A 16,898-nucleotide genomic window follows, 5' to 3' on the forward strand; every position below is an offset into this window, starting at 1 on the left:
TGCGTCATATAAAGCTTTAAACAATATCTCTAATAGCAGTTTATAAAAAAAACTCAAAGACATCTGGGATTCACCAGCCGTTGGAAGACAGTTTTAAGATTACAAACAATCTGAATTACGTTTAAACAAAATGTTCTTGATGTGAATAAACAAATATTCCGGATCTAAATAACGATTACGTTTTTAAACTTTTAATTCGATATACGTATTACTTTTAATGATTAAACAATTTTAACACAAGTCTCTTCGACATTCCTAAATGTGTAAATGATTTATAAATACTGCTTAAATTAAAACATTACATTTGTTATAGCAACAACGGAAAAAGTGTGATCGAAGAGAACTATTGTGGGTCGTTTACCGAACGATTGCAATGAAAGATAAAGTTAGACATAGAGCATAATTATTTTAAACAAGATCAGATAAATGAATGTCAGATAATATAAAGTCATGTTTTCGAAGTTAAGAACAACATTTTTTAATTCAACCGAAGTATATGATTCAAACACACAAATCAATGATTTTTTTTAAAGGTTGTTGGATTTTGTTTAAAAAAATTATGAGTTTTGACGACACAAATAAAGCAACAAAAGATGTTTGCACAACCAGGATATTTACCTTAACATTTTCCATCTGCGTAAATGGGCAATAAATTAGTTCCAAAGAGTCGCATTAAAACTCGCAAGTTTTTACACGATTTATCGTACATTTAAAAGTCATATTTCTTTATTTAATGCATGCGATCTTAAATATCCAATCAAATATACATTGAATGCGTTTGTTCGGTTTTACCTGTTTTATAGACAAAATGGAAAGCTGAGCATTTCGCAGAGTTGTATGTGAGAGCAAGGAACGACAACTCTGCGTGGAGATTGGTCATTATATAGTATTCGTTTTATTTAGCTCCTCGTTTAGTTAAAATAGGAAAGCTGAATCAACAAAAGCAGGGTCCGTACTTTGGGATGAACTAATAATAAAACTTGTTGTGATACTTGTTGTCATCCCGACTGTATGTCGAGATGATGAAACGTTTAGTTCTTCTTGCATATCCGTTGCTATACTAGCAGGCATGTGGGCCCTCGCCGATGTGGTATTATTTATATTTTCCGACGGAATGTTTTCTATACAGTTGTGGTTGTTGTTATTTAGCTTATTGACTTTGGGCCTTAGTACCTGTTTCTTAAGAGCGATATTTTGCCTCATAATGCTTATTACCGTGCAAAATGATATTAAAATGTCATTTTTAAAGTTATGCTAATTCTAAAGTAAACAGCAGTTTGTCTAATAAAGTTTACCTTTGACCTTTCATTTGAGCTTAGACATTTCTACACGTTTTTTTGCGAGCTGAATTCTGTGTCATTATGTGTTTGCAAAAGTTTACTTTGCTAAATTCGAACATCACGCCTTTATTCAGCACAAACCAGGTTTTCTCTTTGTGCAATGTTTTTCTAAATGAGTCATCTTTTGAAAATTAAGATAAACTCATGAGTAAAAAAACCTAAACGCGTTTATAAAAATAGTAACGTCAATTAATAAGCTACTTTAAATAAATCGTTGTTTGAATTCCAGACTTTTTAAATTGTAATATGCGACACTGAAGTTAAAAAGTTAAACTATCAAAACTATCAAAATACTAAATAAACAATTATTATAAAGATGCATTATAAAATGTATATACATTAAACAAATATAATTCTTTTCCTGTTGTTAGTGAATAACACATTTACACAATAATAATCACACTAAGTCTTGTTATATTAACAAGAAAAACATGTGAAATAAACGTAATGTATCTGTCTGTATATTTCCTCTTTATATTTTAAAAAGTCTGTAGCTTAATGAACTGACGCGTCATCAGGTGCGGCCATGGCAGCACACGTATCATCCACCGCCTTTACGTCGCATGAAACTTGGTTTGTCCCGGCATTGATGTGGTTTCTTCAGTTTTCTGTCCTTGGTTCAAGCCTTCTGACGAAACTTCACGGTGCGTTTTGTTGAACCGCCAAAGGCTGAAATTAAAAACAGAAAATGACATTTTCCTGCTTAAGATGTTTGAAGCGTTCATCACTGTTAGCATCATATAACAACTTAATGAACTTACTTTAAGACATTATTTAATTTAATACTATTTTCAAAAGTATTACCAAATTGAAATATAAAAAGGTATTGCGTAGCAGGCAATTTTAAGTCGGTATGACAGACACAAATTATCTGCGTAATTACATAGTTGATATAGTCTACTAACATTTTTGAATTGTTCCAAATGTTCAAATATGTGTGTCTGGCTTCATTAACCTGGTACATGGTAATATTCAATATTATTTATACGATAAGCATTGCTACTATCGTTCGTTCCAACGTGTATGGAGTGGCAAAGTATGTGATTAAGTATAAGTGATAAGATTACATTACGTTAACAAATAACAACGGCGTAACGACATCGTCATTCGATTTAATAAACATAACGCTTAATTGTGTGTGCACGTAATTGAAGTTCCATTTATAACCGAATTCATTCACACAGTCACATGAAAGATATTCTTACTAATATTGCGGCAAACCAATAAAAAGCGAATAGCATAGCATATGAGGTCATCTTTCTGACGAATATGAAATCCACTTAGACGGGACCAAACCATGAGTCTAAATACATTCAAGCTACATTTTTTATCATGGAAATGGTTTAAATAAAGACTGATTTTAATAGAGGCCGAACATGCAAAATAAAGCTCAATGTTCAATATCTAACACTTTTTTGTGAATTGGTGTTATTTATTAATATTCTTCTTTGTCAATAACTTTTGTAAAATGTAGCATACGTCTCACGTTAAGCTAATATTTGAAAATTGTATCAATACCTAAATTTCTTGAACAGAAATACGCCAGAAACCGCGGCACCAACAGCACCAACGCTTCCCAGCACGGCACCGACAATTAGCGACGTGTTATCGGCTCCGTTACCTGAATCTGAAAACGCAACGCTCAATAGAAACATATATATGAGATACAGAATACAACGACATAAGCGCAACATCACAACCTTAAGTTCGAGAGCGAAATATTGCCTTTGTTATTAAACAAAGAAACCCGTTCTTGATAAATAATGTAAGATTAATGTACACACACTCATGCAAGAGAATATTTTTTTTTAATTAAATGTCATGCATAGTATTTCAAGTTTCCATGTTATTGCTACCAGAGAAGAGATCAGTACTTGTGGATAGCTCCTTTTCGCAGTACGTCCCCGTATAGTTCTGAGCGCATGCGCAGTTGAAGGAACCAATAGTGTTGTTGCACGCCCCGTTGTTTAGACATGGGGCAGAAAGACATTCGTTTTCATCAATCTCGCAATTGAGACCTTCGAATCCCCTGCTACAATGGCATATATAGGAGCCTTTGATATTGGAACACGTTGATCCCTGCATACAGAGCGATGCGTTCTGCGAACATTCGTCCACATCGAGTTCACATACTTTTCCTTGCCATCCCATTGGACAATGACATTCAAATGACCCGTTGCTATTAGTACAATTGCCGAAGCGCATGCATGGTGTTTGCTGCGAACATTCGTCTATGTCTTGATTGCAATCTTCACCTTGCCAGCCAACAGCACAAGTACAATTCTTCCCAGTTGGCTCATTGATACACGTAGCATTATTTACACATGGTGTTAAATAACAGAAGTTCTGCTGCGAACAGTTTTTTCCAGTCCATTCTGGAGGACACGTGCACTCATATGAACCCTCTTGATTTTGGCAAGTGGCACCGTTCTTGCATGTATTAAATGAAGCTATGCATTCATCGATGTCCGTGGAACAGTTTTTTCCAGTCCATTCCTGAGGACACGTGCATTCATATGAACCCTCTTGATTTTTGCAAGTTGCCCCGTTCTTGCATGTATTAAATGAAGCTATGCATTCATCGATGTCCGTGGTACAGTTTTCTCCGGTCCATCCGTAGTCACAAACACAGGTGAAATTTCCGCGGCCGTTTACACATCGATGATGTGTTCCACATGCAAATCTGTGACGATTGTTGCAAATAGATCTTATTTAATAATAACCATGCAGTCTAACGACAGAAACATTCATATTACATAAGTTGCAAACTTTGCACAACAATGCAATGCTTGTCCATAAGTATATATTAAGATTTTACATACGCGCGGTATAAAACTCCTTTTCAACATTTATACATTTCATCTTACAAGTTTTAACGTTTAGGGGCGGGCCGTCAACCAGATTTCACGAAAAAAGAAAAGTTCTAAAATACCGAATTATTTACAATATTTAGTTTATTTTGATTAAAATATCACGACTGGTATATTACATTTCTTGAAAAAGTTGCTAATTTTTCATAGTTCAGTATATTCGGTAATACAATTTTACTGGGTATGTGTACAATGTAAACTACCAGTTAACTATAAACAACGCAAGTAGATTGATCATCATCGTCACGTGGTAAACCCAGGAATGCAAATTGTGCATGCGTAGTGAATTATATATATTTTATATATAAAATGATCAATCTACTTGCGTTATTTACAGTGTGTATATCGTTATGCCACCTATTTCGCGATGTAATTTCGATTTAACATCGCGCAATTTGATTACCGAATATAATACTGAAAAAATGAACTTTTTTTAAGTAATTTTATATAACAGTCGTGATATTTTAATCAATATAAACTAACAATTGTAAAATATATGGTATTTTAAAACTTTTCTTTTTTGGTAAATCTAGTTGACGGCCCCTTTAAGTGTAGGTGTTTGATCATATAAAAGAGAGAACATAAATAAGTATTGACAAGGTAACATTTAACAATAGCAGTGTGTGTGTTTCAAGTTACCTATATATATATTTTACATATAGTAAAAGTGCATGCATTTCCCACTAACGATGACTATAAGCTAATTATTCCATTGATATATATATATCAAACGCAATTTTACGTACGGATTTTTACATTCGTCAATATCGTCATGGCATTGTGGACCTTTGAATCCTAGAATACACTCTTTAGGATCCCCTGTCTCAACATTGCAATGCTCTCCCGTCCATCCTCTTAGACACTGACACCTATTTCAAAATGTTTAGAAACAATGATCGTATATGATTGATAGATACGCTCGGTAGTTTGCTACATATCCGTATATCTTGCTTTTTCAAATCCAGTTAAATATCTATATTTATTATTTATGGTAATATCTGTAAACAACTAGACATGCTAGATGTATTGAAGTAATTGTAATTGTAAAAAAGCAATTTAACCAAAACTGTTATTACCTAAAACTCCCTAAGGTATTGTGACATAATCCAGTTGTGCCGCAAGGTCGATGGCCAGGGCCACATTCGTCTTGATCCAATAGGCATCCATCCCCCTGTAGATACGAAGCAGAAATTAACAGTTTACCGCGGCCGGTACCTTGGAAATGCTTGTTTCAATAATAATGCTGGCTAAAGTAGAGGGTCAGACGGTGTGGTGGGTCAGTTTATGAATAATTATCAGCTTATAAAAACAATTCCTTTCACATATACCGGAAATAAACAGTTATATCGGTAGATGTACGTCCTGCAACATAAACAATGGTTGTACTCATGCACAATGCGTGTTTTATGAAGAACCTTTTCAATCTTTTACTATTTCTTTGTTTGGGTAGAATAAACGTTATGTTGATTTGTGAATTTGTTTTTTTCCATATGCTTTGAACATCAAAGTTCTACGCGTACAATTCGACAAGGATGCTGGTTATTGAAAACTACTTCTAACAAGACTAAAATAAACATTCTGTGTAATGACTAAAGTTGATAAAATGATACTAAGAAAGTCCTAACGTTTGCTTTAAATAAATAAATGTTGCCATAAATTGCCTGCAAGACATATGTTTATAGACGATTTGATAATTGTTAAATAATTCTGCTGGAATTAAAATATGTCCGACGCCATTGTAGATAAATAATAAAAAAATGGCATTATGCTTATCATATCTCTTTCTTTCCAAATAGAACTGTTATTATTTTTTTAGATTTATTAATTAACGCTACAAAAATAACGCGCACTAGTATATGATCTAAACACGGACAATATTGTCTTTGTCTAGATGTTTGTCGGCGAACTATTAGATATATTCACTGTTACCCTGTTAGAGTTTTTTGGCGTACAAAATAACAAAAACAACACGCGTGCGGTCTTTTTGTTATTCCGAACATCCGCCCTACATTAATCAAAGCGCTGTAGGCGCTGAAGGCCTGGGGCTAGGTTTAATGTTACGTAAAATGCATTTACGATGTTTTGTCCGAATTTCTTCCTGTGTCCGAATTTATACGGATTGACCCTAGCGGTTAAGTGCAGAAGCTCAGAGACTGTAAGACAAGACAATAGTTGTGTATATACTACAGTGTACATAGACGGTGGAGGAAAACACGATACTGGTTGTGGGAACGATAACCTTTTGGTCAACTCTACAGATCTGGTAGAGGTTCGTCTACATAGGCGGTGAAGATATACAACGACAACAACATCGCCGCAAAAACTGTTATTGTTGGCGTCAAATAAATCACGTTCAATAGCCTAAAATAGCATTCTATTACATAATTAACAGATCAGGAAAACACTCATACTTCCTTTGTAATGTGTATACAAAAGAAAATCCACTTAAGTCCAAGTCTCACTTTTGCCGGTAGAGCCCCGGTCCATCCCGGTTTGCTAACGCCGGTCGACGGGCGAGGACCGGGATGATTCGTAGAATTTTTTCAACGCAGTCACACTATTTCCCGGTGCCGCCCCGGTTTAAGCCGGTCAACAGCCCGGCAGAGTTCCGGTCAACCCGGTGAAGCCCCGACAGAGCCCGTGTCGCCGGTAATGCCCCGGTGAAAGCCGGCAGCGTCCCAGCATAGCCCCGGTTGTCGCCGGTAGTGCCCCGGTTGAGCCCCGGTATACCGTTACACCGCCGGCACTCACCGTGTCTAAACCGGCATCAGACCCCGGCAGAGCTACGGCAACGCCCCGGTTTTACCCCGGTCGTCGCCGGTAATGCCCCGGCGGAGCCCCGGTGAATGCCGATGGCGTTCCGGCAGAGCGCCTGTTTTCTTAAATACCGTAGCTATACTGGGACTCTAACGGCATTCACCGGGGCGTTGCCGTAGCTCTGCTGGGGTCTGTGGAGCTACGGTGCCGCCCCGGTTGTTCCCGGTGCCGTCGCGGTTGTTCCCGGTGCCGCGCCGGTTGTTGCCGGTCCTTCCCGGTGACTCTCCGTTCATCCCGGAGGTATTAAACATTTTAATACTTTCCCGGTGGATCCCCGGTGGAGCCCCGGTTTTCCCCGGTTCAACCCGGTCGTCCCCGATGGAGCCCCGGTTCATTCCGGTACAGCCCCGGTTCATCCCGGTAGATCCCGGATCACGCAAAGGGGCTCCGACGGCAACATAGTGAGACTGGACCTTTACCCACATAAAGAACGGTGTACAGATTGTGTACGTTGTCTCACGTAGAACGTTTCGCGCTCGATTTGCGCGCTCAATCCGCGAAGTGAAATATCATATCCGGTAATTTCGTATATTTCCGAGAATGATCATGAATATTTGTTGTTGTTTTTTCATTTTCTTTTTTCTTGAATGAGGCATTCAAGTTAACGCAAAATAAACTAACAATATCTTAAAATATGTTTTTAAATACCAAATGTAATGTCTTTAAAAAATCAGAAAAAAATTCTTCTTACTGTCTCCGTAGACAATCTTATCTTTTTGGCCTAGACCGTCAAGTGAGGAACTTATTCTCGCATGAATATGCAAACAATAATAAAAACTATGTCGTAGCCAATGCTTAGCAATTTTGCTTCAATATTTTTTTACACGTTTTATGACACTGTCATGTTATATAGTGATGTTCTGTATTTACAAGGTAAGTTATTGAGATCTGCGAAGAACTTCTTTGATTTGCGCATGAATTACCGCAAAGTTGTAAATCGGACTTTTGGGAATTCATTCATTCGTGGGTTTTGGCAGCCAGCCAATTCTGACTGTCTCAGAAATTTGTATCATTGCTATGGCCTTAGGGCTACGCCCCAGGCCAAAAACGTTCGAAATTGAACTTAGGTACCTCACCGAGCGTTCGAGTGACATAAGCTGAAACGCTAAATTCTTCAGACAAGAGCACACAATAACTTACACACAATAATTATAACTTAACTGAGCAAAATACACAACTAGTTAATAGTTCGAACTGTAAAAGTAAATGGAGACCAACAATCTGAATATGTATTCTATATATACTTTTTAAATCGAATTTTATGTTTAGTGTCGGCAGGAATATGATTCAAGCTATGAGTCGATAGAGTCCAATATCTGCCCGGAAATTGCAGAAAAGTACCCCACCTTCTTCAAGCTATCGCGATACATTTTTATTGTTAGTTATCGATAACAGAACATTCTGAATGGTTGCGGATGGATTGCTTGACATTTTAAACCAAAAGTAATGCTTATTGTTGACCAATCATAATGATTTTACAATATCTAATGAAATATTCACTGGAATTTTAGTTTTCCTCTTTTTCTTATTGGAGACAAATTAAAACAATTTTTCTAAAATTAAAGTTATAAAACGAAAACGATTTGCTATCATAAAAAAATGGATCGTATCAAACAACGCAACATATACATGTAATATCAAAGTTGAAAAAAACACAACAACATTTTGTCTATTAACAATCGGGTGCTGTATTGTTGCTCGTCTTGGTCAAGTTATTGCTTTAGGTGTATTAATCTCACTTCCTCAACTTCGATTCTGATTGTGACTGATCCTTATATTGTGTGATCAATATTATATAATATATTTGCGCGAACTAAATGTTACGTATGCAGGAATCATTTACTATTAACAAATCCACGACCATGTACAAAATACTAGTCGGAATATATCAAATGATATTGGGATCATTAAATTAACGTTCAGCGTAACAGTTTTAAAATATGGATGCCGGAATTGTTTTGATTTCCGATCATGTTATGAGGGTTCCAGAAGATAAGATTGCTTAACAAAACTCGACGAATCACGAAATTCGATGACGTTACCTGTTGTCAGTTTCCCGCTTCGTATGCAAATTTAGGCGAAATTATTCAAGACCGTACTACTGTTTTATAAACAAATCGCAAAATGAAGTCAATATTTTCATTTCTCATTAACAAAAGACGCTGTAGATTAGCGCAAATGAGAACGATATGCCGTTCGACGAAAATGAAATCGAAACGGAAATTTCAATTATAGCCAGCGTCTAGAGGTCGTTATGGCCTTTGAAAAGCTGACCGATACTGTTCATTTATATAAAATATAAGTACTGCATAGTATGCTTCTATATTTTGACTGTGCATGAAGTTTTGAGAAAAAGTGCGCATTCGGCATTTATGCAAACTAGTCGTTATATTTTCTATTAAATCATGGTTATCAATTCATAAAAATGAATACTTTTCCCGGCAATTGATACACCGATGCAATCCATACAGATGATTTCCAATTCCTAAAACTTGTATTTATTAAAAATTTTTTTTACTTACTTCGAAACCATGTTTGCATCCGCATGGATCTTCATCAGTAGTGTCATTGCAGCAAGGTTTGTCATGGATTTCGGTTTCGTTGCAGGTGGTGAAAGGTCCATAGCAGTCCACATTGCCACAGGTGAAGTTAGACTTATTGTAGTTTATTTCAAAAGCTTTCTGTGTGAACAAATATTACGATAATGCATTTATTTCAAGGCTTTATAACGACAAGCAGTAAGAGCCAACGGAAAACCACAAATACGAATATCGTTGAAAACTTGATAAAAAGACAGGTATATATGATCACTGGTTACATAAATAATGGTTCAATTAATAACTTATCAGATACTTTTTCTCAAAACAAAGAATTGTCAGTACTTACTGCTACGCCATTAGAAGTTAAGCAGCATATAAGCACAATAGCACCAGCTATGAAGAATATAACTTCCGAAAACCTCATTATTGTTGCAACACTCTGCAACAATTACATATGAAATAAAAGGATAGTAGTCTTAAATATGACAAATGCAACCGGCTGCCCAAATATGTATTCAGTATTATCTCTTCACCATGACAAAATACATAATCTTAGAACACTTTCATAACTCCTACCTAAGCAATAACAAACAATGCTTAACCTGTGTGAATTCACAAATTTTGAAAGATTTTTTAAACTAATAAAAGAACCTATTCATCACCATAGGCTTAACAGGCATATAACTCATTTGAATGTATTAGTTATTCAAACGCGTTCTAATTCTGAAGATAACAATTGCGATTCTCTTTTTGAAATCGTTTATTTATCTAGAATAATATGTTCGTATGCAAGTTTATAAATTCAATCCCTTCGAAACGCCAATAAGGCAAATAAAACGGTACGTGTTTGATGATGGCTTTTTTGTTGTTAAAAGATGTGGGCCTCGGTTTGTACTCGGTTAGAGCTTGAAAGCCAATTCTCTTTGAATCACGCGTCTTATGCAAGATCTCGTTTCTTTCCAAAACTATAACAGCCACAATAAGCAAAATGTATACAAATTTATTCGAAAAATATTTTTACCTAAATATGTACTGAAGAAAACTACAATGAGTTGTTTCATTTCGAAAATAGTGTAAAATATACGGTTTGTTTGGTATGCATAACTATTAATTTTTATTAAATGTAACCTTCGTGAATACATGTTGCATTTTTTTAAATAATGACTGTTACTTTGAAAATAGCATGCACATAACTGTGAGAAAATATACACTGCGTTTTCGAAGTATTGATGAACTAAAAAAAAACTAACGTTGTTACCCAGATGTGAATATGTAATTGTTTGTACCTAAAGTTACAATGAAAATAGACTGCACAATTGGAACACAGCATAAGACAACGATTGTGTATTCCTTTTATTTTCAATGATGCTATCGTGAGCATCAGTTAAATTACACGTACTTTATATATACGCATGCAATTTATTACTCACCATACCTACTATAGTACATCAAAACGTAAATTCCACAATGATCAATACAGTGATTCCTGTAATCCGAACAAATTGTTCAACGATTTACCACTATTTTAAAAATTTGTCATTATTTATATTTCATGTTAGTTTTCTTAATATACTACAACCGACAAGACAATCAGGGAAATATGAACCAATCAAGTCAACTATTAAACAAATCACTTTGAACTCATTTTGCTTATGTCAAAAGTTCAAATAGATATTAACAGTAGACAGTGAAGTATTCTGCTGCTGATTATAATGAACATGTCAACTGATTTAAATTTGAATCTTTTGTTTCAATTGCCTTCATATGATAATACAATCTGGAACGCGTTGCTATTAACCTACTTACGCCAAAAGAAAGACTTATACATCACGTATCTTAAAGGGTTTACGTCTTAGAAGAAAGTGTGTAATATATGGGTACATGGAATGTGTTAATCGGAAAAGAAAATCAGTTCAGTATATATAAATACATTCATAAATACATGCATAAGTAAATTAAAACAAACAACAACGAATAAATAAATAAATTAAAACGAAAACAAAATAGAAAACATATATATATATTTTTTTTCAGACATAGAACAGAAATATATCTAAATATATATGCCCGATGTTTTATTTTTGCGTGTTGTACAACACAATTCATTGCACAGAAAAAGACACAAAACAAACGAATATCAACGGTTCTAAGTATTAGGATACAAAACTTAATATAGTTTACTTGTGGCATTTGAAAACACGGTACTGAATACCAACGTATTTTGTCACTTTAAAGTGATAAGTTTAACAATATCTTATGGAGGTTACACACAGGTGGTGCGGTATTGTACACAGAGCGTGTGAAAAATTCTGTTTGTTCACGAACTCAGGTAAATTGAAATTTTGATGATTAAAAATTCAATGCTGCTGTGTAAAAATTCGACTAGATGTCGTTCTGTAGAAATATGAAAGCCACCTGGTGTATGTTGATTTCATTTATTGTATTATTTAGTGTCACATCAAAATAATTTGTATGATGTCAATAATTAAATTAAAGATAAGAAGCAAAAATGAAAAAAATTTACATTCATTTACTACCTACTATCTTAGTTTTTCTATGCATGTACGTAACGCATAATCGGTACATTATTAACATTATACGCCTTTAAGGAGTTGAGATTAACAGTGAATAACCTGTAAAATTCACAAAATTGCTTCATGAAATTATGAGGTTGCATAATTTTAATCTGGCTGGATGCCTTACTTTATTGTGACTATTTTAAAATTATTTCTTCACAATAGCGCTTTTAGCTAATCATACAATTTCAATTTTCATTTTATTTTCTCTCTGACAGGCGTTTCTTGTTTGATTTATTTTTTTGCAGTCACATAAAAAACCAAGCAATGTAATATGGAACTTTTACACCCATTATTGCGGCTTCTTCCTGTATTTGCGCGATGATGATCTGAATTATTAACTTTATGATGCTATATTCCTAAATCTTTTTCTTTAAAGAAGGAATGTACTTGACACTTGTTCGTAGTTTTATTTCATCGTTTCTCAAATGTTGTAGCTCTGTTGCTCTGGCCTTTTTTAATGCCATTGAGTAATTAACTGGTAATTAAATTGAATGCGTTTTAATTCCCTTTTATTCTTGTTTAATTTGAGTTACAATGCTATGAGGGTAAATTTTATTTACACTTAAATGTATCATGAATATTGCTGGGCCAAGTGTGAGGTTGAGCGCTCTAAAACCGGTTTAAACCCCCAATGCTTTGCATTGACCGTTCCAAGGCGGTGACCCCAGCTTTATTCATTTATGTGTTTTGTATGTTGTTTTGTATAGTGCTGTTTGTGCTGTTTTGTGCTGTTTTGGCAATTGGTCACTTGCCTTGCCTTAAATAAAGGACCAACTAATTGTGTATAATGAGAATTCAATACTGCTCCAGCAGCTGGAGTTTCACTTCTTTATATTATATTCAACAATCGAAAACAATAATACAATACAATCAGCTGATATAATATAGCGATAAAGCGACAAGAATCCATAAACTAAAACTATTTTCTCACTTCAGTTGTGATCAACATGTTTGTGATCAAATGACGTCATATTAATGACGTAAAACACGTGCTTTTGTAAAGAACCCAACATTTATATTCGTTTCTCCACTATATCCTCTCTTGAAAACATATTTTATCTTAATTTTATCTTAACCCTTACGACTTCACAGTACGACCTTTTAGTGAAATCTGCAAATATCATGTATGTGGCTGGAAGCGATACTTTGACCCATTTTGCTCTGACGTCGTTTCCGAGTAAAACGACGTTTAGTTGTGACAACCGTTTCGCTTACCTTGTCAAGCAATTGTTTGCAATTAACAATAGTTTAATTTGAAATATAATTTTAACTGATATAAGCATTAAAGTCGAACGATAATTGTACATTTTTTCTTTTAAGTTTGTAAATTAATTTATAAATTAACATCAGCTTAGCTTATTAAACAATGAATACATTAGGAAACAGATTAACCGTCATTATTTTAGGATACACTTTCGTTTTTTTGTTAAGGTAGGTTTTTTGTGTGACTTTTTAAGATATCTTTCTTAAACATATTGTACACGTTGTTTGTGGGAAGGAAATGTCATGTAAAATGAATCTATTTAATCAATATGAGCAGTTTTGACTGCCATTAAAAAGCTTTGAGACGCTAATGCTTTGAATATTTACTCGGTGCCAAAATCTAAACACGTCTCAACTAATCATTTCTTGTTGAAATTTTCTTCAATTATAATATATACATTTCGTAAAAAATGTAAGTGCATGTATTCCCCTGAAAGTATTCTACGTTCATTTAAAGATGCTTGTGTAACAATTAATCATGTTTAACAATTTATAAGTTTACAACCCACAGACTGTGCACTGAAAAAGGTATCATCAAACTTATGTTGCTTATATATGTGCAAAAATCCCACAATGGCATGTAAAAGATGACAATCCATTTCGTAATAACAGCATTAATGCATGTGTCAGTATTTGATGACCTCTATGAGTACAACTTTTAAAGTTTCTATTTTTATCAGTATTTACAGTTATGAATGTCCAACTAAATGGTTGTGCTGATGATCAAGTTTAAAATGAAAACAATTTTGTCATAACGACAAATATAGAAAGAAGAAAAACAAATCATCAATATCGGAATGAACGACCAAATTCAAAACAATATAGTTAAAGCTTCAAATTTTGATCATTTACTTGTAACACCTTACAGACAGGTTGCAGTTTAAGAATACAAATTAAATGTTCTCTGCTCATCTGATTTTAACCTGATGGAATATGTTAAAGATTGAATTGAGATTCAATACTTGTGCAGACATTTGTTCCCTTGTCATATACTAAATTTCACAACATATAGCACTAACCTTCACAATATTTCATTTGGGCCATTATTTTATTTCGTGTCAACGCTTCGCGGTAAACAATACACGTCCATCATGCTATTTGAGCATTTTTGCAACATTAAACACGCTCATGAGGTGTGTTTTCGTAAATGTCAGTCCGAAGCTCAGAGAACATTTAGTTCAGATTTGGTTGAACTTAATCTAATTCTTCAAATAAAAACCATCCCTGAATTGACTCATATCGATTTATAAGAATAACATTAACTTGTAATAACATTATAAATCATTCTTGGTGTAATTAGTTCTAGCCCTAGCCGATATACTATTCACTGACACATAAATACCAGACTGTAAGGACTATTTTAAACAATGTTGATAATACATTAATTAGTAGGATATTAATTTAAACCATTATTTGTATGTCACCAGTGTTTGGATTGCTGTTTTTAATATAGCTAAAAGTAGTGTAAGTAATTGGCTCATAAAAAACTGAAATACTTACTTCTTGTGCAACTATGCAACTTTTTATCACAGCTGTTACAATTATACACAGTAGAAATTTTAATCGCAACATGACTGCACCCAGAAAATCACAAACATAAAACAAATTGGATTGTATTAAAGCATATCATCAAAGGACGTTTTTTTTTAAAGATGTAACAGTTACCCTGTATCTTAGTCCAGTAAATTACTGTTCAACAGTAAAAAAAGGCGGAAGTAAGAAGCCCATCCATGATGATTGGCTGAAACTGAAGGAACTTAAAATTAAGTCTTAAATCTTTTTTAATCTTAGTTTGAAAAAACTAGAAAAACAGATTCGAAACTTAAACTTAAAATCAAGAAGATTAAACAGCCAGTCAGTCCTGATTGTATATCATGTAATTGATTATACATTCGTTATCTTAAAAGGAAGTATCTCCACAAAATAGTGCATTTATCTGGCTTCTAGTTTTAGTTTAAGGGTATCATAACATCATGGTAAACATAGATAATCGTTTAATTAAAACATTGAAACCATGGGCTTTTTCTGCAGTACCGATTATTACAAAATCACTTTTAAAAATATGAAATAACGGATATTTAAAAAATAATTCGTGTACGTTATAGTTTGTTTTCGAATAACCCACGACCGGAAGTTTAGGTGCGCAGGGATTAAATCACGAGTGCGACAACAAACTATAACTTACACGAATTATTTCGATTTTAATACGGTTGTTACTAAAGATTTATAAAATATATGCTATTTGTCTTGTGTACTATTTTATTTGAAGTTCTCTCATAAATACACCCATAGTTTGTTGTCGATAAACCCACGGCCGGAAGTTCTTCTTTGTTTATATGAAATTTGGCACCTGTCGTGTTAGAATAAATTATATGGATAAGATCTTTGCCAAAATACACATGGCAAAAGTACAACGATCGTTAATTGTAACTTAGCAAAAAACATAAGCAATAACTTCAGATAAAAATTCCACATAGTAAATTGATTCTGAATTTTATTATTCTGGTTGTAATTGTAAATAAAACGTTTCGACCTCGGCAAGAACATATATATAATATATAATGTGTTATATCGTTCGTTCATTACGCTTCATGCTACATAAGTGTTACATTTGCAGTATTTGATTCGGTGCTGCAATGAAAGAAACGATCCATCAATAGACTGTGAATTTCTTCCATTTGTGAGTCTTCTTCAAATCCAGACCGCATTTTAAACAACTAAACTGGTTGATTTATTGTTAGGTTTAAAGTCCCAGTTCGCGGAATAGATCTTTGATTTGCATTTAAATCGTAAAGCGAGATTTAAACGTAACATAAATTCTTTGAAATATATTTTTATCGAGGTTGACATCGAAAACCTTGTCAAAATTGGTTTTGAATCGATAATATAATATATAAATGATCATAAATATAAATACATGCAATAGGCGAAAATAATTGCAGCGTCGAGAGTTATGCAAATCATATTTATATTTAGCTTTTGCTAAACATTATTAGCATATGGAAGATAAAAACATAGATTTAGCAAAAACGTTTCGTTGCAACCCAGTTTCCGTCTGTAACAGATGTATTTGCATTTGTTCTTACCTTCTCTACTAAATGTGCCCGTATTCGCATTTTTTTTGTTTAGGTTTGAATTAACGTGTCGAATCATGAATATTAATTAGTTCGTTTTCGTACTTTACCGTACTCGACCCCAAAATAAGAATTGCTATATTGTTTGTTTTCAACCGTTTTCAACCGGATTTGCAGTGAAATCCTCAATAAAAACACGTTTTCTTACGATTTTGCCCATATATATATATAAAGTTATGACCCGGAACTTTAAGCCGAAAGATAAGTGTGCTGTCGGGCGGGTCCATGGTACATCTTTGCCTATGATATAATTTTGTATCCAATGCATTCAAACACACTCGCTGAAGTCATAATCGAGTGAAAAGGGCACGTAAGCTATAGTCCGGCAGAAAAGTGGCCGTATTTTACCAAACCC

The 16,898-nt window shown here is 34.1% G+C and overlaps 1 protein-coding gene across 5 annotated transcripts; it reads right to left on the reverse strand.

Moving 5' to 3' along the window:
• Nucleotides 1-1,675: 1,675 nt before the first annotated feature.
• Nucleotides 1,676-15,042, reverse strand: LOC127871116 (fibropellin-1-like). Of its 5 annotated transcripts, none has more exons than XM_052413830.1 (8): nucleotides 11,007-11,190; nucleotides 9,914-10,006; nucleotides 9,550-9,708; nucleotides 5,287-5,381; nucleotides 4,957-5,079; nucleotides 3,215-4,023; nucleotides 2,859-2,967; nucleotides 1,676-2,009 (listed from the first exon to the last, which is right to left on the reverse strand). In XM_052413830.1, the coding sequence occupies exons 2-8, from the start codon at nucleotides 9,989-9,991 to the stop codon at nucleotides 1,895-1,897; spliced, it is 1,488 nt and encodes a 495-aa protein (XP_052269790.1). In that variant the 5' UTR covers nucleotides 9,992-10,006; nucleotides 11,007-11,190; the 3' UTR covers nucleotides 1,676-1,894. The 5 variants fall into 5 exon arrangements, with proteins under 5 accessions (XP_052269790.1, XP_052269789.1, XP_052269787.1 ...); XM_052413829.1 differs by having other exon boundaries at nucleotides 11,003-11,190; XM_052413827.1 differs by having other exon boundaries at nucleotides 10,998-11,190.
• Nucleotides 15,043-16,898: the final 1,856 nt, after the last annotated feature.

This window comes from Dreissena polymorpha, chromosome 3, assembly GCF_020536995.1.
Source record: "Dreissena polymorpha isolate Duluth1 chromosome 3, UMN_Dpol_1.0, whole genome shotgun sequence".
In the NCBI taxonomy this organism is placed as follows: domain Eukaryota; kingdom Metazoa; phylum Mollusca; class Bivalvia; order Myida; family Dreissenidae; genus Dreissena; species Dreissena polymorpha.

Coding starts and splice junctions, on each gene's coding strand:
- LOC127871116 (XM_052413827.1), bottom strand. Junction 4,024..4,956: donor ATTGACGAATGTAAAAATCC/GTACGTAAAATT, acceptor CAATCGTCACAG/ATTTGCATGTGGAACACATC. Junction 2,010..2,858: donor TTTCTGTTCAAGAAATTTAG/GTATTGATACAA, acceptor TTTTAATTTCAG/CCTTTGGCGGTTCAACAAAA.